At 47.5% G+C, this 25,255-nt stretch overlaps 1 protein-coding gene across 1 annotated transcript; it reads right to left on the bottom strand.

Annotated features, from left to right (window-relative positions):
• Positions 1-3,226: 3,226 nt before the first annotated feature.
• AIFM1 (apoptosis inducing factor mitochondria associated 1) lies at positions 3,227-25,234 on the bottom strand. Its single transcript, XM_061598337.1, has 16 exons — positions 25,046-25,234; positions 21,345-21,487; positions 16,692-16,785; positions 15,914-16,038; positions 15,684-15,814; positions 14,706-14,796; positions 12,825-12,909; positions 12,608-12,684; positions 12,223-12,331; positions 11,417-11,524; positions 9,512-9,600; positions 8,374-8,514; positions 6,817-6,959; positions 5,531-5,655; positions 4,972-5,168; positions 3,227-3,499 (listed from the first exon to the last, which is right to left on the bottom strand). The coding sequence occupies exons 1-16, from the start codon at positions 25,116-25,118 to the stop codon at positions 3,428-3,430; spliced, it is 1,803 nt and encodes a 600-aa protein (XP_061454321.1). The 5' UTR covers positions 25,119-25,234; the 3' UTR covers positions 3,227-3,427.
• Between the last annotated feature and the right edge of the window lie 21 nt (positions 25,235-25,255).

The raw sequence follows: 25,255 nt of genomic DNA on the forward strand, positions 1-25,255 counted from the left end.
GAAAATGAAATGGACTGCCTCCAAGTTGATCCTGACTTATGGCGACCCTATGAACAGGGTTTTCATGGTAAGAGGTATTCAGAGGGGGGTTACCATTGCCTTCCTCTGAGGCTGAGAGGCAGTGACTGGCCCAAGGTCACCTAGTGAGCTTCATGGCTGTGTGGAGATTCGAACCCTGGTCCGCAGGTTGTAGTCCAACACTGTAACCACTACACCACACTGGCTCTCATAGCTCAGTCATAGTTTAGGCTATTATTCCTTGGCAGGACTGTAGGTTTGAGGAATCTGTATTCTCTCCAGCTGTGCTTATCTCAGTTTGTCTTACCCAAATGGGGATAACTTCACAAACCTTGGGTTGGCTTTCTAGCCAGGCCTATTATGGGGGATTGCCACTATCACTTCATTTTCCGAGTCTGCTGGAATGGGCAAAGAACAGGGCGGGGGGGGGCAGTGCTCACTTTTTGTGCAAATCTTTGGCAGAAGAGAAGGTACAGTCTCCACTGTGTTGCCACTGCTTCTTAAAGAAGCCCAGTGGGAAAGTAAAGAAATCACCTCTCCCTTTCCCTGAGTGCTTTCTGGAGCAAAAAAGGGGGCAGTATCTCCCCCCTCCTTTTTGGCAAAAGCCAACACAGAGAAGCAAAATTGCCTCTCCTTTCTTTTACAGCAAATGAGGGAGGAAAAGAGGTATTATTTCTCAACAAAGCAGCACTTTTTAACTTGACTGCAGGGTTCTTGCCTGCTCGATGGAGAGATGCAAGCCTTGCACGAGCAGGTGAATTTCTGAAGCCCTCTGGATCTTACCTACTTTCTCTTGTGCTGCAAGGTGGGTCACTAAAGATGCTGGGTTGAGCTTTAGTGGGCTAAGGTTGATGGCTGTCCTACCCCCATGTAGTGTTCCGCTCTGCTGCTTTCCCTTTGGCACAACACCTTGTTCTTTACTCAAGGCTGGTGCTTGGAGCGTTTCGAGAAGGGATGCTGTTCCAAACTGAACTAGAACGTAAGTGCATTCTGTGCTGAGCAGCGTTAGACAACGAAGGGTAAATCTTACTTGCCTTTAACATGGGATAGCATTTCTTGGCTACTCACTGGAACAAGTAGGCATGATCCCTATTCTGTAAAGCAGGTATTGGTAACCTGTGACCCTGCAGATGTTGAACACCACCATCTCTGACCATTGGCCACATTGATGGGAGTTGCAGTCTAACAGCTGGAGGGGCACAGGCTGCCGTCTCTGTTGAAAGGAGGCACATGCATGCTGCATGATAAACTGGCCAGTGACTACTAAAGCATTGGCGTGAGCCTTATTTAGTTTTCACCTTCCTAATCAGCTGGGGTCCCACCTGGAGCCTAGAATGAAGCTTTAGCAGATTACCACATGGTAGACTCAAGCCCTCCAACTCTTGTGTTTTCCTATTGAGAGCAGGGGACGTTGGACTGGGTGGCTACGACGGTCGAGAGAGAATCCAAGGCCGTTACAAGCCAGCAGCAATGTGGAAGGACACAAACAAAATCACACATGTAGCACCCAACTCCCTGCAGTTGAAGGCACTGATGTGTGACATGCTCAAGGGGGAGGGGGGGCTAGCTTGGACTCATCGAGTCTTCAGTATGACAGAAGGCAACAAAATTTATATCTGAAGTCAGCTAAAAACCACGGCCATTTAGGCCACCGCAGTAGTTAGCATGGGCTCGTGAAAATCTTTTGTAGAACACTTTAGAAGGGAGTTGAGCAGTGGGAGCTTAGTGAAACTGCTGATCTGCGAGCAAAAATATGTATGCCCCTAAGATCAGCCTCTGGTCTTGAGGCCTGGAAAGTGACAGTATAACACAATTTTTCAAAAAGGGAAGCAGTGGGGTTCCAGGAAAATTATAGGCCAGTTAGCTTAATATCTGTTCTGGGAAAACAGGCGGAAAGCATTATCGCCAGTAGCATTTCCAAGCATAAAGAAGAACAAGTCTTGCTGAAGAAGAACAAGCCTGGCTTTTTCTAGAGTACATTTTATCTCACTGATCTGTTATTTTAAGTGTGTCAATGAGCATCTGGATAGGGGTGATCCAGTAGATAGCATGTATTAACAAAACCTTTCATACAGTCCCTCGCTAAAGCCTTCTAAGTGTTGCAGTCATGGAGTAAGAGGACAAGGCCTTTTTATGGATCAGTACCTGATTAAGGGACAGGAAGCAATGTGTAAGAATAAATGGGCAGTTCTCACAATGGAAGGATGTAAACACAGGTCCCCCAAGAGTTAATATTGGTACCTATGTATTTTAACCTGTTCATAAATGAGCTGGAGTTAGGGAATGGCAGTGAAATTGACAAGTTCCCAAATGACACCAAATTGTTCAGGGTAATAACTAAAAAGATCTCTCTAAACTGGGTGTAGGGGCATTAAAATGGAAAATGTAATCAAGCATAAAGTGATGCACATTAGGGCAAAAGAAAAAACACCCAATATCACAATGCTGTTACACAAATCTATGCTTTGTACAGTTCTGTCTCAAAATAGACATTGTCAATCTAGAAAAGGTTCAGAAAAAGGCAATTGAAACAATTATGGGGCTGGAGCAACTGGCCTCTGAGGAAAGCTTACAACATTTGGGGCTTTTTAGTTTACAAAACAAAAGGTAAATAAGGGAAGACATGACAGAAGTGTCTAAAATTATACAGGATGTGAAGAAAGCGGGTAGACTTTTTATGCCTCTCAACACTAGAGCGTGGGGTCATCAAATGAAACTGAAGGATGGGAGATTCAGGACAGGCAAAAAATACTTCATATATCACATAGTGAACTAATCGAATTTGCTACCGGAAAATCTAGTGATGGCTACCAATCTGAATAGCTTTAAAAAGGGCTCAGAGCAGTTCATGGAGGATAAAGCAATCAATGGCTAGTGGCAATCATGGCTTCACACCACCTCTAGTACCAAAGGCCTCTGAATACCAGCTGCTGGGAGCACAAATGGGGAGAGTGTTACTGTGCTCATGTCCTGCTTGCGGACATCCCATAGGCAGCTGGTTGGCCACTGCGAGAACATGACCGGACAAGGTGGGTATTTGGTTTCCCTTCCTGGTTTAGCTGGTCTTCGTTCTCCACTGCAGCAGTTCTGTCACGAGGCTGATAGCAAAAAAGGGTGTTTTAGGAGCTGACGGCCAACATCTCAGCCTTACCCTTCTTCACACAGCCACTCCTCAATGAACAACAAAGAGGTTACCAGGTAAGAGGCCTTGATTGCAATTTAGAAGTTAATCTAGTTTAATGCATGGTGCAAAGAGAGCCCTGGGCCATTCCTGACATTCACAACTATTCACACACGCACACTCTGTGGGGAAGGGGAAGGAGGCAGCAAACAGACACGCTCACGCAGCCCAGGCCTGCCCCTCTCCAGTTTCCAAAGGCATCCCAGCCTGAGGCTTGGGGTGGGACACTCAGTCCTCGTGGATGTTGAAGAGCTTGGCAACTTCGTTGAGGTCAGCGTGCTCTTCCCCGTCCTTAATGATCTGTAGGAGAAAGCAAGCCGTTTCAGCCCGATGTCACTCATTGCTATGTACTGCGAGCCTGCACTGGCCCAGCTGAAGCTTCCTCAAGCACAACTCGCTCCCCTCTGCTATCGCTCCCTTCACGGGGTCTTCTTTGCATCCCCCTGCCCCCTGGAGACCGATCTCGGCACCGTCTCAGCAAACAAGATTAGGTATAAAGCCACACACTTTCAAATAAATCCCAGATTTTACATATTGCCAAAATGTATATACTGCTTGATTGTAAAAAAAGTCTCTTCAGTGGTTTAGAAAAAACATTAAAAATTAGCAACAGAACAATTAAAAACTAATTGAAAACCTTTCTCAAACAATTAAAACAGCAACTAAAAAAATTAAAACGAATAACTGATCAACATCTATGTGTCTGGATAGGCTTGCCGAGAGAAAAGAAGTTTTAAGCAGGCGCTGAAAGGAATACGGTGAAGGCACCTGCCTGATGTCAACAGCTTATGAGAAACAATAAATGGTCCAGCACAAGTCAAATGCAGAACTCCGTATCTCAGATTTCATTCCCTAGCCTCTCCAGTTAAAAGGAGGGCAAAGCAGTGAAATGCTTCTGCGCAGGGCCTTATAGTACTGCCTCCAGCCAGGGTAGATAGTGCCGATCTATAGGGTGACAAGATGACCTAACCACATAAAAGCCAGCCACTGTGATGTAACCTTCAGGTTCCATAGCCAGCTTAACTTCTTATGCGTTGAGCAGGACAGGGAAGGAAGTCTAGTTCTGTACTTCAGTTCCATGAGGCTATTCAAGGAGTATCACATCCAAGCCTCGTATTCTACAAGTTACAACCCACTGATAGCTGTAAACTTTGCCTTTGCACACCATATCCCACTTGCAAGGTCTGGGGATTTTTGCCCCAGTGGAGAAGGGGAGCAGGGTGGGGAGAGCAGGCTGCGCTAGTGTACCGTAATGCTTGCAAAATAGCCATGTAGACCAGGCACAAGGGCATTCCAGTGTGTGTGCACGCATGTGCTCATTCACTAGAAGCACTGTTCTTATCTTCACTAGAATCACCCTATTGGCTCGCAGTCCCCATCTGGTCCATCTAGTACAGCAACTCATTTGCTGACAGCAGCTAACAGGATGCTCTGGAAAGACACTTGCCAATCTCCTGTTCACAGGAGTCCGATTACAGCCTCTTGAGTTGAGCTGGCAGTCAACTCTAGTTCTCATGGTCCTTCCTTTTTAAAGATGAAATTATACAGCCACAAGAGTGGTTGTATACTATAGCCAGCATGGATTTTTCACATTCCACCCAGTAGTGTGTGGCAAATTAAGAAGTGCAGGGTCCCTTCATGATAGCCACAGCCATGCCCCCTTTTTTGCTGCTGGATTGGGAATGAGATCCTTGTTAATGCCTTCTCCCACAACAGATGCTCCTAGGAGCCAATAAGCATGACAGAGAGTGTTAGCTACTGAGAAGAGTCACCTTTCGAGCAATTGGCATCCGATTGAAAATGTTCCACAGCACGATTCCCACCACCACTTTATCCCTGAGGTAGAAAATGATGCCTTTCCCGTAGTCCTCTCCCTGCTGTGGAGCCTGCAGGCTGGAAGGCGAGGCAGCTGAGACCTTCAGCTCTTGTGCTTCCATTTCCGTTTCGCTCTCAGAGCGGATTCCAGTTCCTACAACAGACTTGGTCAAAGTCCTGGCAAGTTCCTCCCTCCTCCTTCCCTCACACCCCAGAGCAGCCTTCCCTGACCTGTGGCCCTCTAGATGTTATTGAACTACAACTCCCATCAGCCTTTGCCAGCATGGCAGGGATGGTGGGTATTGCAATCTAACCGTATTGGGGGGGGGCACAGGTTTCCCATCCCTGGGGTAATCCTATGCAGGCTGTCCTCCCACTCTAAGGGAGGCCAAAAGCTAACCCTAGGAGAGGAGCCGAACACTTCCTGCAATCCAGGGCAACTCCTTTATGAAGGAACGACTGCAAAAATTGAAGCCACGACCCCAAACATGGCATGGCGAAGGAATAAAGTCTCACCTGATTGCTCTGTTGCTGATTTTGGGGTGTCCTTTGCTGTCGCTTTAGCAAACACTCCCACAGTGGGCAAGCTGCTATCCACAAGGCCAATGGCTTCGTAGCCCACATCTGGGCCCAGATCGCTCCTGAAGGACCAGATAAGCACAATAGTGGGCTAATTCAGAAATCCAAGGCAAGCTGTTGCTGTTTTGTTTTTCTTTTTTTTTAAGTACAGAGAAATAAAGGATGACCAAACACAGAGATATTCTGTCTTGAATCTCACTATTGTAGCCCAGGGAGGTTGTTTTAAACACAAATACATAACCACCCATATTTTTACAATGTAGCCTTAAGTCCATCACATTTTGGAGCAGAACTCTTTGATTCTAAAAGCCAGGGATGATGGGAGTTGTGGTCCAACATCTGTAGGCACCATGCTGGCAACCCCTGCATGTAGCCCAGGGGAGGTATCTAGAATTCTGAGATGGGAAAAGAATATACCATTTCAGATGGAGGGGTGGAAGACGGGGGAAATAATGATCTTGAATGTTCCCCTATATTTTTTTATAAAGAAACTCCCTGCAAGGACTAATAAAAAGCTAGCATATAAGGAGGAAAGGTTAGAACCTCTCTGCTTTCTATGTTTTAAGGCAGCCTTTCCCAGCTAGTGGGCCACCAGATGTTGTTGGACCACAATTCCCATCTTTCCTGACCATTGGCAATGCTGGCTGAGGCTGATGGGAGTTGTGGTCCAACAATACCTGGTGGCCCACTAGTTGGGAAAGGCTGTTTTAAGGGTTTTTTTGAGCTTTCAAAAACTGACCCCCCCATTTGTAGCCTGAAATGTTATTTTCTATCTCACCATATCACCCCCACCTTATTCTGCTGCTTGTGGAGACCAGATCTCAGATGGGCCTCCAGGATGGACATGCTGTGCAGAGGGCCCTTCAGTCCTTGCAACAGGTTTTGTGCTTTTTGTGACCGTCTTTCCACACCCCCAGTAGCTCAGTGGGAAGGGCACAAGCTTGTGTGCAGGAGGGCCCAGGTCCAATCCGTGGTATGCCTCGTTAAGGATCTTGGGTAGCAACTGATGAGAGAAGATCTCTGCCGGAGTCCCCGGAGAGCCACTTTCTGTCTGGCAGGAGCAGACAAGGCTGGACCAGGTGGACAACTAGTCTGATGTTAATATCAAAGGCGGCTTCTCCTATGTTGCTACAAGGAGCCCGTGCAACTACAGCGCACTAGGAAGGTCAAGGAGACAGGCCCAAACAGAGCAAAGAGGGGCAGAAGAAGAGAATCCACCTTACCAGAACATGGACTGGTGCCAATATGGCTTGGCTGCTCCTGTCATATTCTCTCCCGCCAGCCTTCCGCTCACCACAGCGTGATCGTGGTGCTCCACGCGTCGCCTGCCTAGCTTGATGTCATAGAAGCAAGCGGCATCCCCTGCCTGGAAAGGAGCGAAGAGTGAGGAATGGCCAGGGGCAGGTCAAGTTAGCAAGGGCTTCTCAGTGCCTTCAAAGTCCCACAGTGGCTTTGGTTTGGGGGCAGTTTTGGGAAAGGCGGCATGGGACTCTTAGGAATGCCCCATATTTAACCCCTGACTGCCACTAGCCACAGCCAGAAACCCTTAGGATTTGTCAGCAGTTAGCAGAAAGCACTTGCAGCCACTTTTTATTTTATTTTGGGAGGAGGGGAAGGCATTGGGGAAAAACCTGTTATCACTATGAGGACTAGAAACTTAACTTTCTCCCCTTTAAATGAAAGCTTAGTTTGTCAGGATCACACACGCACTACCAAGGTCCATGCAAATGTATATTCAAAGATTGCTCCCCTACCCCCCCCAAAAAAAATAATGTGCTTGGATGTTGCTTCCAGCTGCCCTCACGAAGGTCTCCAGAGGGAAAGGAAACAGCATTTGGGGGGGCCCTCCATTGTGCTTAGATGAAAACCCAGCTGAGCCTCTTCCTTGCTCCAGCGACCAGTTGCCATTGCTGAGGCTGGAGGAGCATCAAAAGCCCCTCCATTGCACATGGATTCAGGACCACATCCTGTTTAATTACTCCCACCTGGCATGCCGATGCAAAGGGCTTTGGAGAAGAGAAAAATCAAGACAGGCCAGAGCCATCCTTCTCCAACCTGGTGGCCTCCAGATGCTGCTGGACTCCATTTCCCATCAGTCCCAGACAGCATGGCCAAGGGTCAGGGATGATAGCAGTTGTAGTCCAACAACATCCAGAGGGCACAAGGTTAGGGAAGGCTGGTCTCAATCGCATCCCAAAAGGACTGCTCCTCCGAGATCTCTTCATCGTTCGAACAAAATGGAGGCATCGGACCATCCAAGGAGAGAAATGGAGTCAGGGCAAGGGAAGGCATGTGAGCTGGGAACGTGGTTGGACGGGCAAAATGGATTGCAGGTTGATGGCTAAAAGGAAGGTCACTGGGAGGGTCAGACTGGAAGAACTGCAAATGGATCGTTCTGTAAGTTGTTTGGAAGCATAATGTGCTTGGTGTGTAGAAGAAGCTAGTTATCTTTTGTAAACCATGTTGGGAGGGCTTTCCTCTGAAAGGCTGCATATAAGTACTTGAAATACAGTGGAACCTCACTATGGTGTGGATGGCTGTACCAAGGATTCAGATATACTGTACCAAGGGCATGACGATGTCCCAGAGCACAATACTGCGATTTTTGTTACAACACAGAACCCCTATAAGGCGGGTACATCCTTTGTCCCCTGACCCCCACATTATAACAAGGTCCCACTGTAACAATTGCTGCTCTCATTATCGGTATAATAAGTCTTTATCTCTATCCAGCAGCTCAAGCCCATTTGTCTTTCCACATGCTCAACACACGCACTTACCACCCAGATATTTGAGCGGGCCTGGAGCTCTGCATTAACCCTAAAGCCCCCAAAGTCTGAGTCCACCTCCAGGCCCGCTGATGTGGCCAGTTCCACACTGGGCTCCAAGCCCACAGCTGCCACAATGTGATCTGTCTCCACCTGAGTAGAAAGGGGTAAAAAAGCAGACCGGTGCCTGGGTTATTCATTTTTAACTTACTCATCTAGCACCATCAAAATGCATGGCTCTATGCAGAGAACAAGATGACAAGTCCCTGCCCCAAGGGGCTTACAGTCTAAAATTTGACACGGGAGAAAACAGAGGAAGGGGGAGTAAAAGAGGACAGAGAGCTCAATAGGGGAAAGCTACTGATTGTCATGGCCCCGTCAGAGGACTCCTCCGATGAGGACGACTCGGGAGTAACAGCAGCAGGCCCAGGAGCAGCAGACCCAGAAGGAGACATGGAGGAGACTCCTGAGACTCCAGCTCCTTCTCCCCCTCAGCTGCAGAGCACCCCAGATACAGTAGAGGCCCTGCAGCCAGGCGCAGACAGTGAACAGGATACTCCCCCCTCACCTGCAGAACGTAGACAGCAGAAGGTCAGGCAGAAGAGAGGCAGGCCTGGCCCCTTAAGGCCCAAACGCTGAGGGCTCACACCTGCTGTCAAACCTGCTCCTTATAAGGCACACATTGGCCTCAGCTTGTTGCTGACTGCAACGTCAGGCGTGGCTTCGTGTATTCCTAGTTTCCTTGCAACCTCTTTTGGACTGACCCCTTGGCACTTGATCCCGGACCTCTACTGACCTCGCTTCTGGACTTCTGACTTGGCAAGTACGCTTCGGACAGGCCTGGCCCTTATCAGGTTCCCTCCTCCTAGACCTGGCAGATTTACGGCCAGACTGCCGGCTAAGGACTTTGCTTCCCTGTCAACAACCCAGGAATTTCCAGCCCCCACCGGCACTGCTGACGCAGTGTAGAGCTGACACTGATTTACTTCAGGTACACATACTTAAGCTACTCACAGTATGGAACAGGAACCAAGGAGGTTGAGCTATGTTATAATCATGATTAACTCCTGCTGCACGCATGCACGCACACGCACACACATGTATGTTTCAAAAAGGCAGGCAATCCATTTTGCCACTGCCCAGTACTCACTTTCCTTCCATCCTTCAGTTCTATTAGCAGCCGCTTCCCACTAAGAGATACAGACTTCACTACCGCATTGGGCATTACGTTCACTCCCTCTGAAAGTAAAACACAGAAGACAACTATAGCCTAGGAAGAGAGATGCAGTAAAGCTAACCGGTAATCACAGCCTTCTGAAAACTCAGGCCTGGGTTGCTTTGCTACTAGACAGTAGAGCCAGGCAGAGGAGAGGCACAGAGCAGCAGCAGGGGGAGGGACAGGACCCTGACTGTATCCCACTCCCCTCTGGTCAACAGAAGAAATAGTGCTGGCGTAGCAACATCTTCCACTTAAAGCCAGGGATCAATAACTTGTGGGGTAGGTTGGCCTACTTACAACCACCAGACGCTCACTGCTCCCGATCATTACTAGCAACGTGGTCTGTCTTGCCACCTTGCCTTCCAATACCAAACACACGTGCTGGGGTGCTAACCTGACGGTACTTTATGAGTAATTTGTGCCTCTACGTGCTTGATTGCCTGTTCCTCCCCACCCTGTTTTTGCTTTTGTGTCATACCTATCAGCTCATCAGCCTGCAGGCAGGGGTTGTGGCGTTTTAGAAAAAATCTTTGCAACGTGCAGAAAAGTTTTGTTGTTGTTGTTATGTGCCTTCAAGTCGATTACGACTTATGGTGACCCTATGAATCAGTGACCTCCAAGAGCATGCAAAACACAATGGTCAGAACAGGAGTGCCGGCAACTATTACAACACAGCAGAGAGACAAAACATAAAGGATTGAGGGGCAACATTAACAGGAAAGAGACAGACAGACTTGGCAGGGCAGTTACAGAGGCATGGTAACATAGGAATCATCAGCCTTATACTGAATCACACCCGCTGTCCATCAAGCTCAGTACTGTCGGCGCTGCCTGCCAGTGGCTCTCCAGGGTTTCAGGCAGGGGCCTCTCTCAGCCTGACCTGGAATTTCCAGGGATTGACCCTGAGACTTTCTGCATGCAAGGCAGATGCTCTACCACGGAGCGACGCCCATTCCCCAAAGGCTGAGATGTAGGCTATAAAAAGGGATCTTACCTATGGTTGCAGCAGGGAGCGCAAAGGAAGGGTTGTAATATGAGCTGCACAGAGGTGGGGAGCCTTTTTAATTCGAGGGCCACATTCACACATGGGGGGAAATGGCCAGGTGGGGGTTGTTACGTATTGGCAGTGGGTGCCATTCCCTTCCCTGTCTTTCCTCTCTCCTTCTCTTTTCTTTCTCGGCGTTCAGCACAGAAGAGCTTAACTTCCATGCACAGGAATGAGAAAGAGGCGTCCCCTTCTCAAGGCTTGGCACAGAAATACAGCTGGATACCCGGGGAGGAACACAGCGCTTGCTCCTCACCCCATCGAGTTGCTGGAGGAGAGGAAGAAAGGCAGAGCTAAACGGGAGAGGCTGCAAGGTCAGATGGGAATCCACTGCGGGCCGCATTTGGCCCATGGGACAGCAGTTCCCCACTCCCGAGCAGCGGGGTGAGGCTGACACCAGGCTGTCTGAAAAGCAGAATGCCAAGTTGCCATTATAAGGGCAGATGGGATGCCGAGGGTAGGTAGCTGCTTTGGACTTAAGTGGCTGGACAGACTGACTCCAAGCAGGCAAGACAATGTGCCACCGCCATGCTGCGGACCTGAGATAAGAAGGCTGGCTTTCTGAGCCTGTTGTGCCTTCTGGGATCAAGCTGCAGAGCTACCTCATCACATAATGGTCACGGAACCTGGGGGCCCGTTCTCAGGCAAGGCATCCTGCTGAGAGGACGCTGCAGTATCAAAGCCAGGGCAAGCCAGCTGAGCGCTCAGGCCGCCATACCCCTGGCTGCTCAAGGGTGGCCTCCAAACAGCACCAGCAAGAAGGCAGAGAGGGGAAAGGAGTGGGGTCTTACCTCGCCTGACTTTGTCAGTGGTCCAGTTGCTCAAGTACTCAGGAAGAACCTTGCCCATGTTGCCGTTCTCCGGGAACATCTGGATGACCTCTAGACGCCTCGACTGCGCTACAAAGGGAAGTGGAGAGTTTAGGACTACCTGCCCATTTTGTTTCCGGGCGCAACTCAAAGTGTTTCCTGAAGCCCTCAAAGGCCTGGGGGAAGAGTATCCGAATGATCGCATTTCTCCTACTTAAGCCTGCCCATGCTTTAACACCTTCTGACAAGGGCCTTCTTCAGGTGCCCCCATCTTCAGAGTAGGCAGGCACTGACCTGGAAAAGGGCCTTTTCTGAGGTGGCACCTAGATTAGGAATATGGGAAGCTGCCTTATAGAGTCAGACCACTGGGTCCATCTAGCTCACTACTGTCCGTACCGACTGGCAGAGCCTCTCCCGGGTTTCAGGCAGGATCCTCTCCCAGCTGTTTAAAGTGGAACAATAGTGGAATAAACGTACGGTGTAAATGTGGCCCATGTTGCAAAACTGGCCTACCTGCAGAGAAAACAATGCAGTTCTGTCGTCTTGTACTGGATGAGACAAACTAACATTGCAACTTTATTCTATTCCCATGTCTAGATCCTTGGCCTCGTGCAGAGTGCTTCACAATTCTAGCCTTGTTTACCTCCACAACAGCTGCCCTCCGAGGCAGGTTAGGCAGACAGCAAGAGTGACTTAGGCAAAGAAGCTTGATGGCCGAGCGGCTATTGAAGCCCAGGCCTCACACTCCTAACCCCTGCTCTTGACTCTCACCAATCAGTCATGCTCACCTTTTCGCCCCAAAGCACAGGCCAACTCGCTACCCAGGAAACCGCCGCCAATAACGGTGACTGACTTGACTTCTCTGGAAATTTTCTCCAGCGAACGGAAATCTTCAATCTGCAAGGAGACAGGGGTCCATTTCATCTGTTCTTTTTACTTAACAGCATCAGCAGAGTCAGTACATTTATCAGAAAAGTTCTTAGTTCATAGGTTCTCACTGGGACCAAAAAGCAGCCAGGGGGCAGGGAGAGGGATTAAGAACCAATTCTTCTTCGGTATTGCTTAGGACTTACAAGTAAGCAACGCAGGCCAGGGATCTTTCCATAAAGCACAGAGGTCTAAGGAAGTCTAAGGATGAACCCATGGTGAAAAGATGCCCCCCCTTAGGATTACCTTCCGGAAGAGGGTGAGCCTCTGCTGCACCTCTTTACCCCCTCTCACGATCACAGGAAGATTCCTTGGAGAACCACCTGAGGACAGAAGAGAGATACCAAGATCACACTCAGGTTGAACAGCAGAGCTCTCTGGCGTCTTAGTCAATGCCTCAATCTACCCTACCCTCACCCCCTACAGACTAACAAAGAAAACGATGCAGCCTCCACATCCTAACCTGTGGCAATTAAGCACTTGTCATAGGAGATCTGTGCGCCGTTGTCAAGTTTCACCACGTTGCCTCTGACGTCCATGTGGACCACCTGCAAATCAAACACACACTCATGTCTCCCAGAGAACATAAGATCAGGCCAAAGGCCAAAACTCTGTTCTCATAGTGGTCAACTAGTTGCTTGCAGTAAGTCTGCAAGCAGGACCCAAGCACTACATCATTCTTCCCACCGCCAATTCCCAGCAACTGGTATTCAAAGGCATCCTGCCTCCAACAGGGAAGGGAGAACGTAGCCATTGTGGCTAGTAGCCACTGTTAGCCTCATCCTCTGTGATCTTGTCTACTCCTCTTTAAAAGCATCCAAGTTGGTCGCCTGCAGCCTTTCAACCAGGGCTGTGGAGTCGGTACGCCAAACCTTCGACTCCGACTCCTCTATTTTTCTACTGTCCGACTCCACAGACCTGCTTTCAACAACAGCAAAGCTCCCCGCTGCCAAGACTTTTTTAGCCATCAGAGTTTGCCTCTTGAATACAACTTTTGGACATCTTAATGGATGTTACGCTAACCAGACTGTAATTTCCTGGATTCCTTTTATAAAAACAAACATGTCTAGTCTCTTGCATAGAGGCAGATCTCAGGAACAAGTTACATCTTTTAGCTAGAAGATCAGTAATTTCACATTTGAGTTCTTTAAGAAGTCTCGAGTAGATACCATCCGACCTGGTGGTTTGTTAATTATTTAGATAAGTTCCAGAACTGAATGTCTTGTTGCCACTATTTCGCTCTGTTCTTCAGACTCCCTTGTTAAAAAAAGTCTGTTTTAAGCATGGCTATCTTCCACAGCGACAACAAATTCATGCAACGTTTCTGCCTACTTCAGCCTGCCCGTGTATCAGGGGTAGAAAACCTTTTTTCAGCCTGAAGGCAACATTCCCTCGTGGACAATCTTCTGAGGACCGCATGCCAGTGGTGGGCGGAGCCGGAAGCAAAGTGGATGAGGCAACTGTTGTGACTCTTACTTTTGTACAGAATGCTTGTTTCCAGCCATGCAAAAGCCAGTGGTTTCCCAGCCCACCCTCCCCTCCATCGGGGCAAACAAGACGCATCATCCCAGTTTGATGACACGTTCCAGCCAGGCAAAAAGCACTATAGAGAAGGGCTGGTGAGGGTCATGGCCTAGGAAGACACAGAGCTTGGAAAAGTTACTTTTTTGAACTACAAGTCCCATCAGCCCAATCCAGTAGCCATGCTGGCTGGGGCTGATGGGAGTTGTAGTTCAAAAAAAGTAACTTTTCCAAGCTCTGGGAAGACGTCTGAGGGTCTCCGCACTGGCCCCTGAAACTGAGGTGCTCCACCTCTGTGTGCATCATCTTCAGAGGCCCTCCTCCAGGTGCCCCTGCCGTCTGCGTTGGGAGGAATGACAATAAGAGGAAGGGCCTTCTTTGTGGTGGCCACCACTGCTATGGAATCCTCTCCCCACTGTCTAGTGGAAACTCTTAACATCCTAGTGCCAACCCACTCTTTATTTCCCCGCAAGCCTTTTAACTCCCTAGGAACGTAGGAAGCCACACTGTACCAAGTCAGACCACAGGTCCATGTAGCTACATATTGTCCACACACTGACTGACAACAGTTCTCCATGGTTTCAGAGAGAAGTCTTTCCCACCCCCCGGAGACTGAACCTGGGGTCTTCCACATGCAAAGCCACTGAGCTATGGCCCTTCTCCCAACCCCCTGCTGAGATCTGGGTCATGTTGCTTTTATGTACAGTGGCATCCATGTCTATCTCAAAGACAGGATATAAATCCCTTCATAAATAAAAGACCGATTTCAGATATCAAAGAAACAAAGGGCTGATACGACAGCTGTACTCAATGTCACACTAACCTTCCTTCCAGTGAGGACGGCCACTCCACCATTCTCTATATGAGGCAGGTCACGCGCAGATACATAGAAAGAAGGTGGCTGGAAGTATATACTACAGGATGAAGTGGAGGGAGAGAGATATTTCACTGTAAGTAGTCATTACCGTAGGTTTGCCTCCTCTCATTTATGCCTCCACATGCTTTAATACAGGAGCAGCCAACACGGTGCCCTTCAGATGCTGTTGGACTACAACTCCCATCATCCCCGACCATTGGCCCTGTTGGCTGTGGCTGATTGGAGTTGTAGTCCACCAACATCTGGAAGGCACCATGTTGGCTATCCCTGCTTTAGTATCTTCAGAGGTGTCTCTGCTTCAAAGGACTACCACCATTTTTTATAAGTTAGGCAGATGACTACAAGGGCTCTCTCAGTGGTGGCACCCTCTCGGTGGAATTCACTGCCCTACGAGGCCTGCCAAGGCTCTCGTTCATGACTGTCAGAAAGCTGGTAAAAATTTGGTTCGTTGGGGAAGAGGTTTGCCACTTAAGATTGGTTGCTGCTGCTGCTGGTCATGGTTATGGACTGTTTCAGGCAACTGCGTAGCGTAGCCGTTTTTACTGTGCTTACTCTGTTGGCTTATTATACAATTCAACCGTTTGTAAGCTGCCTTGAGAGCAGCTTTCGGTAGCAAAACAAGACTAACATAAATTAAAATCAAAACTCACAGCATTGCTCAAGACAGAATCAGGCTCCTTTTCATCAGGGGTGGGCCGACTTCACTTTTTTTTTTTTTAACGCCGAATTTCAGTGGTCCACCAGGACGTTTTAAATGTACAGAGTAAGCACACATGTTCATGACCTCTCAGTACCAAAGGCATAACTGGTCTGCTTTGAGCGATCCTGGATGCAAGTCTCAAATATTTCCATCAATTATCATTTTGGCACCACCGGGGTCAGGGGCGGGGCACGAGGGAGAGGCAGGAGGAACAGAAAACCAACCTCCTCTCTTTGCCATTCCACTGCTTGAACCGCAGGGTTTCTGTGACATCTGAGTCTTCCGAAAACCACAGTTCTTTGGAAAGCGGAGGCCGCATGTATGGAAGTTCAGGATCTTCAGACACAATCAGCACCTTGAACGTGGGGCGATGGGAAGATTTATATCAAGTGTCTCAACAACCAAACAAAGCACACTGGATGTCACAACCAAACGCTGTGCTTCCGTCCCTTACCCTGGCCGCGGGATCCCGAGCCCGAATGGATCTGGCAGCAGCGAAAGCGGCAGTGCCTCCGCCGATTAGTAGGAAAGGAACATGAGATGGAAATTCAGGGCGAGGGGCTGCTTCTGTTTCCGGGGCTGCAAACAACCGATAACCAAGTAGACAGTGAAGGCACATCAAATCAAAAAAAGGTTTCCCACCCAAAAGACGGAGAGAAAAGAACCAGTTCTCATCTCTCTGCATTGGGACAATATTATTTTTATTGTGATTAATACCACTGCTTTCTATAGTGATTTGACGTGTGCAAGGTGCATCAAATGTATTTTCTTGTTGCAATCCTCAGAACACCCCTATAAGGTAGGTCAATTTTATTACCCACAAAATGCAGATGAGGGGCTAAGGCTGAGAGGACAGTAGCTTACCTAAAACCATATAATTGCAACTCCCATCAGCTCTCAGCCAGCATGGTCAAAAATGATGAGAGCTGCAGTCCAGCAACATCTGGAGGACCATATGTCCCCTGTCTCCATTGTAAGCATTATTGCAACTGAGCAAACGCTTGGAAGATAACGGTGGTCGCTCCATCAAGACAAAACACGGGAAAAGCACAGGATGGGGAGCCTGTGGCCCTCCAGATGTTGTTGGACTACAGTTCCTATAAGCTCCAGCCAGCACGGCCAATGCTCAGGAATGAGAAGAGTTGGAGCCTCACAACCTCTGGAGAGCCGCAGGTTGCGCATCCCTGTTCTAAAGGCTGAAAGAGACCATCTAGGTACAGATGGAGACCTACCTGCCAGGGGCTTTGTATCCTGCTGGAGGCGCCGATCTACTGCCAGAATGCGCTTCTTATACCGTTCTTGATCTTCTTGCAGCATCTTGTACACCTACACAACCAAACAGGTGACTTCTTTGACATACATTCGGTCCAAGTTTGCATGTAAGCATTAGCATTGCAATTCAGCAGCTGGTATAGCACAGTGAGGAGGAGAGCCTGGCTGGAAGTCCAGAGTCTGTGAGTTCAAATCCCCACTCGTGTCTCTTGGGTGTCAAGGGCCAGCTAAAGATCACCCTCACAGTGAGTGGCTCAGGGATGACGTGCCCTGCCACCTGTGCAGCCGTGGGCAAGCTGCATAGTCCCAAGGAGCCCAGTTGCCCCCCCAGCTGGCAGTTGCGGACAACGAAGGGGCTGGCTGGTGCAGCTGTGACAAGCTGAGCAGGCCCTAGCCAGCTGGGGAGGACTAGCCTCAGAGGGAGGCAATAGTAAACCCCCTCTGAATACCACTTACCATGAACACCCTATTCATAGGGTCACCATAAGTCGGGATGGACTTGAAGGCAGACCATTCCCATTTTTCATTAGCATAGCGATGGGCTTTTGTCCAGCCTGCTCACTCAGGGAAAGTGGCTTTTTTTCAAGGAAACAAAGCAAAACCTACCTAACCGGCAGGAAAGGGAAGAGTCTGAATACTCAGGAGGAAAGGGAGAAACACATCTTATATGAGGACTGTGGGCATGAAATGCAAGGAGGAACACAAGGATCCTCTTCTGCAGATGGGACAGAATTTTTGCAGCTCCAAGTGAAGGTCACTATAGAGGACTGAACAAGTGGAGGATCCAATTTAGCAGGCATGTTAATGTGCAAACAACCAAAACAATCTGAACTGGGGATTAGCCACTACTGGCCTCTGGGGTCAAATCTAGCCCCCTCAAAGTACCATAAATTCAGAGTCAAGATGATTGTGTGGTGGGGTAAGCAGTGGCTGTGGCCTTGGGACTTGTCAGCAGACTAGTCATCCTCAAAATTTCCTCCAGGGAAACTGGCTGCTGACTGGAAAAAGCCACACTGCTCCAAAATAAGCTAGTTCAAAACTTCCCTGTGGACTATTTCTCCCCCTCATAACAAAGGTAAAGAAATCTATGCACGCTTTCAAAAGGGGATCTGCAAAAAACACAGTACCCTGTTAACAGGATATGCTGATTTCATGCAAAAGGTGGACAAAATACTTTCTAAGCAAGAAGCAAACATTGCACAAATGTGAGGAGGAGGGGAGGGGGGAAGAACAGCTAGCAAATACTAAAAATGAAAAAGCATGCATGCCTCTTTTTTATAAGGGTACAAAATGACATAAGAGAGAGGAAGTGTGTGTGTGTGTGTGTGTGTGTGTGAGAGAGAGAGAGAGAGAGACAGAGAGAGAGAGACAGAGAGAGAGAGACAGAGAGAGAGAGAGCCAACCACCATCAACTAAGAAGCTGACTCTTCAAAGAGAGCTGAAGCCAACAACAAGCATTTATCACAACCAGAGGCATGTGCTCAGACCAGTTCCAAAAAGGCAGCTTTCCCTAACCTGGGGCTCCCTGAATGTTGCTGGACTCCTAACCCCATCAGGCCTAGCCAACATGGCTAAAGGTGAGGGCTAATGGGAGTTGTGGTCCAACAACAATTAGAGGAGAGTGGTCTTGTGCTCAGGTCCTCTTGTGGGATCTCCACAGGCATCTGGATGGCCATTGTTAGAACAGGATGCTGGCCTCGATGGGCCACTGGCCTGCTCCAGCAGGCTCTTCTTGCGTTCTGAGAAAGCGCCAGGTTGTGGAAGGCTGCCACAAAGCATGATTTTATAGAAGGACTGGGTTGTGAGGATTGTCGTAAGTCTGCCCACGTGAAAAGGCACGCTTCAGTTATGGCATGCGTCACCCACCAGCCCCTGCAACAAAACTGAATGGAAAGCAGCTTACATAAGCGCCTGCCCCCCCCCCGTGACCGCTCCTCCTACAATTAAGAAGTACACTAGGTTGCTGCCGCCTTGGCCAGGAGCACCTGGAGACATTAGCGATCTAGAAGGGGGTCTAAGATGCAGACACTGCAAAACTGCAGAAGGAGACGGGTGAGGAAAGAAAAGAGGGGAGAGAGAGTGAGAGAGGAAGCAGAAAGCTCTGAGAAGGCTTCCGGCCTTTTCCGCTGCCTTTTGTCAAAAGCAGCATGGCTAAAAGATAGAAGGTGTCAACATGATTTAAGCTTTGTTCATTTATACTAAAGGGCCTCTTTTCATCCCTTATTCAGTGTCGATTTAGCTTTCTCCATGAAGAGAAGAAGCCTTGCTCAGAAGCAGTCACTGCCTCCCTCCCCTGCTGCGGAGGTGTGGGAGAGGCTGAGATCCACACGTAACACCTGCGAGTTCATCAAACATTTTATGCAGAAGAGAACGTTAAGGCAGGCAAAAACTCTCAGATGTCTCAAAAACTCTCCCCACTGCCATGGGCAGTGCAGGTTCTGCTCCCTCGCTGGCCTCGGGTTCTAACCATTTCGGCTTCTTGACATGATGTGCAAGACGCTGACATTGTACATTTGTCTGCCAACGGTCCCTTCCAAGATAAACTGAAGCACACGCCTGGAATCTCCACCTGTGTGCTGTCTGTGATCAGCCACTTCCCTCTGCTTGAGGAACCCAGCCCAATGACTTAACTTGGCAGTTAACTGTGCATGTGCAGCAATGCTCGGTGCACTCGATTTTCATGTGTCTCCACCAAAACATGCCTCACAATCCCTCCCCCAAGCTACCTGCTTTTCACAGGAGGAGCCACATCTGCTTTACAGGTGTTCAACTCAATCTCCGGCATCTCCAGTTTTTAAAAAGGGATCAGACAGCTGGTGATGGGAGACTTCCACCTGAGACCCTGAAGAGCTGCCACTACTCAGCAGACAAATACTGGGCAGCTTCCTAGATTCCTTCGCTTTATCAAGAGGGGTTATTGGCTCCTCTAAGACTATTTTAGGGAAGGTCCTTTGCATGCAGAAGATCCCAAATCCAATCCCTGGCATCTCTGTCTGAAACCCTGGAGAGCTGCTGCCAGTCAGTGTAGGCAATACTAAGCTAGATGGATCTATGTCCAACAGTATAAGGCAGCTTTTGATGTTCCTATTTTAGGCGTTCCCTTGCACTTTCCCTTTTAGAAAATGTTTATAATGTGGTTTTACTGTCATATCCTTTCTTTGGTTTGGGAGGCATCTGATATTGTATAATTGCTCAAGCTAATCAAGGTTAAAACTGGTCAGTTCCACACCTACACAACTCCAGAAAAGTTGGTCAGTTAGCCACTGAATAATAGCAGCTTTTCCACTTTAAAAGTGGCCCATGAAAAGCTTGTCGAGATAGTGCAGCATCTAATCAGGACAAATGAGCCAAGAGTGTACAGCATATCATATGAACACAATCAAAATAAAATAAAATGTAAATGTACTGCCTTCGAATCTGACTTATGGCGACCCTATGAATAGGGTTTTCATGAGGCTGAGAGGCAGTGACTGGCCCAAGGTCACCCAGCGAGCTTCATGGCCTTGTGGGGATTTGAACCCTGGTCTCCCAGGTCGTAGTCCAACACCTTAAGCTTCCTACAAATCCAGGCTGCTTAAAGACTATAGGACTCAATTCTCACAGACAGACAAACCATAGTTTTGCTGTCAGGTTCATGCCCCAGGCTCACACACCTTTTCCTTGAACTCTCCAACAATAGCTTGGAAATCATGGTTTGAAATGGGTTTCCAAATCTGGTTTGGAGGCAAACTATAATTTGTCCAATATGAATATAAAAGCAATCCGCAGTCTACCCAAACAAGGAAGGAAATCAGAGTGTGCAAGGGGAGAAGGGAATGCAATGAACTGGAGGTCTGGTCCTGTTGACTAAACCATAGCTTAAGAACCAAGCCAGTTAGGTTTTTTGCCCTCAGATGAGTCCTACTATTTCAGAATCTGATTTTAAATCATAATATATCACCAACTTTTTAAAAAAAGTACATTGCAAGAGGGAAATTCTTGGACCTAATTTGCATATAACCTATCTCCAAGAATTCTAGACATATGCAAATATCCCGGGAGAAGAAAGCAATTGGTTCGTCTGTTGCTAATGTCATGACCAATGGCATTTACAGCATTCCACAACTCCCGGAAAACAGCAGGAGAGTGATCTCTCAGGCTAAGCAAGTGTGCCTTGGTGCCTGCAAAGTTTGACAGCCTCGTTTAGGGGCATGCTCAGTTTATGATATAAGAGTTGCCATACTAAGCCTCTCTCTTTTTTCAAAGTATCTTAACCAGTAAGAGTAAACACAGAACTCCAGTCGGGCTTATATGTACCAACTCAAGGCAGCGGGCAGAACAGCAGTTAGTTTTTGTACATGTACCGACTGCCCTTGTAACGAGGTAACTGAAACAACAAGAGAAGAAAATATTAACTTTGAAGCCAGGCCCAGCTTTGCTCCCTTAGCGTATTAAGATCCCTGGGAGATTCTGCAGAGAAGCAAAGGGGGGGGGAGAGAAAGGGAGAGAGAGGGGGGGGCACAGAGATGAGAAGCAGGAAGAGCAAAAACTAATTAATTGTTGAGAAAAGGAATGACTACCATGTAGCAGGAGACATGTTGCTTTTTTCTTGACCATCAAGCCTTTCTACTTACATAGGCCCCTGCTCCTAAGGTGGATAAGCCCACAAGGAGGACAAAGACAGCTTTTTCGCCTTTGCCCCCCGGAACACCAGAGTTAGCCATTTGTCTGCTCAGCTGAACTTCTAAGGGAACTTTCCATCGCTGAAGCAAGTTGCCTGGAAGCACAATTTGTTAGGAGGGAGAATTGTCAGCAGCATACTTTAACACACCAACTAAGCTATAAATCGACAGCTGAACAATCCACTGGTCTCAGAGACTACACTGGCACTACAGTTCTTCTGCTGAGACAACAGCATCATGATAAAAATGGAGCTTTTTACCCTCTACTGCAAAACACAAAGGAACATTTATGTCGGCTAGTCACAGATTTAAAGTCATTCATAACATTTGTACCTCACCTTCTCCAAGGGCTCAAGATATCACACATTAGAGCACCCCCCCGCTCCATTTTATCCTCAGCACCATCTTGTGTTGAAGGTTAAGCTGAGAGAAAGACAGCATTCACACATAATGATAACCCAGATTTTCTGACTTTCTGTGGTTTATTGTGAATGAGTGATACACTGGTGTGCATAATGTCCCATCACTCCCACTTCCCTCCTCTCCTGGCATGAGTGGGACGAACAAACTAGGAAGCCTTGGCTTCCCATTATGTCTGAACCAGAGATCACTGTTTGTAGCTCCCAAAGAGGCCACTAGCCATGGCTTCAGATTGGCTAGTGAATGTGGCTTGTTAGGAAGCAACAAACCACGACTCCTAGTTCACACATAATGAGCGGGCAAGGTAATTGGGAGAGCAAGGCAATCCTGCACAGTCAGAGCAACTGGACAGCACACACCAGCACTCTGCTTCTTCACAATAAGCCTTGTGAACACAGCCAGTGACTTGCCCAAATCACCCAGAGAGTTTTGTGGCTGAACAATGATTTGAACCAGACCTCTAGCCTATAGCCAACAATTTACCCACTACATGAGCTCAAATGAAAGATAATTGGGGGACAAAGAAGAGGATTCGCCATGGGCAAATGACATGGGCTGCTTGACATCAGTAAACCCACTGCATGGAAGGAATATCATGTGAAGGAATCAGAACATGTTTAAAAAGAAATCACTGATGACCAGAATCTGAGCACAACTGTGGAGTTCATGGAACCTCTCTGAGATAGATGAATACATTCTGGTTTACACATTACATTTTCACCTACCTCTGACTCACTTGAACGCCCCCATACTTTTAAAAATACTAAGTACGTAAACAGAAACACACTATGAATGGAATTTAGGACGCTAATAAAATAGAACAGCTGAACCAAGAATGTGTGCTTGCTCCCTTTGCTGCTTGCCCTTTAACAACTGGTCGAGACAATTTTATTCCAGTGTGCCCTCTTTTAATCTGACCTCTGTGATGCTTAAACTCAAGGATGGGAAAGCTGTGGGCCCTCCAGATGTTGGATGAGATGCGTAGTCCAACAAAATCTCAAGGTCTACAGGTTCCCCATCCCTGTTTTAAGTGTTGCCTTTTACTGCAGTTAGTATTTTTGACTAATAGTAGTACTTTTATTGTTACTTTCACTACACTCCAGTGCAAAAAGGCAAGATACAAACCATGGCTCTTAGTCCAATCCTATACACATCCCCTAACCCAGCCTTTCCCAACCAGTGGGCCTCCAGATGTTGTTGGACCACAACTCCCATCAGCCTCAACCAGCATTGCCAATGGTCAGGAAAGATGGGAATTGTGGTCCAACAACATCTGGAGGCACACTGGTTGGGAAAGGCTGCCCTAACCGCACTCCCAGGCAAATGTGTATAAGATTGTAGCCTTACTTAGCCAAATTTAAATTACAACTGGATTCAGCAGGATATACTCAAAAGTACTGATAGTAAACTACTTCTCTTGTAACTTCTGAGTCCATAGCTTGAAAGTAGAGTAAAGTCTATTGAGACTTTTCACTGACAGAAAGCAGTGAATGGGTGTGTGATCAAAGCCTCTTACAACATGACATTCCACTCCTGTCCAGAGACAGGTGGACTGATTTCCAGAAACAGAATAACTGTTCATCAGCACCGCATTATCTCCTCATTACTAAGCCCCTGGCCCCCACTACAAGCCTGCAATAATTTTTACTGATCTGCCTTTTACTAAGAGATACTGTTCTTATGAGTAAGAAGCAGGATCATAAGAAAGTGCAGTCTAAAAGTACAGCAAACTGACAAAGGAGTAATTGAGAGTTCTGTCTGCCCTCAATCAGTTTACTCAGTTGCCTGTATGGAAGTCCAGGTTGGCAATGACAAACAGATGGTTACATACAAGCCTGCTTTATAAACCTTCAATGACACAGTAAAAGTTAAGTAAATAAGAGTCAACACACCAACTGTAACTTATCTACACGAGTCTCTCAGCCCAAATCAATGCAGAGTTAAGGTGTTCCTACTGAAATCTTTGGGTTTAGGAGCCCCTAATCTGCATAGGGCTGACCTATTAGCAGAGAGAGAGGCAAACTTTAAATATTCCACCACACAGCAAACCTTCTCTCTTTATTGCTATCATTGCATTTTACTTGGAAACAGAAGAGGTGGACTGAGGCTGCAACTAACACACATTCCAACCCTAAACATACAACAAGAAACACGGACCAAAAAAATTACTGGGACTTATTTCCAGCCAACCCTTTTTATAACCAGCAGGGTGAAATACAGTCTTATCTCCTTGATTTCAGAAATGGGATCACTTTAGAAATTCAACAGCCCAGAACCTATACTGACCAACTAGTTAAATGTATAAACACCCCAAGCGCTGAACACTTCTTGAAATCCTTCATTTGGTTAGCAGATACCAGTAGGGCACATTGATTGACATAGTACTTTGATATTTGCCAATCTAGGCTTACTGAATTCTCTTCTCTCTGGTCTGTTAATCTGAAGTCAGTAATTCCATCCTAACTGCAAATCCTAACCTATCTGGAAATAAATAAATAAATTTTCTTCACAAGTTTAGAGTACTTATGTACTCTAAAGAACTCACGAGGCTTTTTAGGACAGAAGCAAAAAAACGAAACAACCATTATACTTGACTCTGATATTTAATTAAAAATAGCTCTATGTTTTAGGATGGGAATATTTGAGTTCCCTTCACTTGGAAAGATGGTATTTTAGAATCAGAGGCTGTGTAATGCTGTATTAAATAGCTAGCTACATTCCTACTGAATTAATAAATTCAACTGAAATCAACAAGATTAGCTTCCAAGTAAACTTGCCTAGGATTGATGTGTTGGTCCTGGTTCTTTCCTTTAAAAGCTTTGGAGACTTAAAAACATTGCAACCTTTATCCATAAACTTCCTTGCAATCAAGCACCAACTTCGCACTGGATTTGTGTATAATAATATCCAGAGGATTTTGTTAGTTGAAAGCTCCATCCTAAATAGCTCTCCTTGCCTCTGCGCTCAACGCAAGTAGAACCGATTTCCTACTGTGACTATTCCAAATAAAATACCTTCATAACTAGAAGTTGGAAGCAAGTAACCAGATCCAGAATTAACATTTTTTTAAAAAAAAATACACTTTGTTAAAAAAAGACGCGTCATTTATGGCAACTGCATTGCAGCAAAGGAGCCACTAAACCCATTGTACTGATCAGAAGACTGAGGAAGGGGCGGACTTCTGGAGAATCCCCTTCCCTTTTCAAGCCACCCCTGAGGAACCTCCGGCTCACCTGTCTCCGCACGGCCCTGTGACCTTGGGCCGAGCGCCCGCACCAGCCTGGTAGACACGCGGCACCGGAACATGATGGCGGCGTCTACGAGCACCGACCCGATTCAGGTCCGCTGCCGGTCTCCCCTCTCCTGTCCGAGGGACACCCCTCTCCTGCGCACGCGCGGCGACTGTCCTTCTGCGCACGCGTGTTTCTCTGCTGGCATGCCCC

This window comes from Rhineura floridana, chromosome 16 (genome assembly GCF_030035675.1).
Source record: "Rhineura floridana isolate rRhiFlo1 chromosome 16, rRhiFlo1.hap2, whole genome shotgun sequence".
Classification (NCBI taxonomy): domain Eukaryota; kingdom Metazoa; phylum Chordata; class Lepidosauria; order Squamata; family Rhineuridae; genus Rhineura; species Rhineura floridana.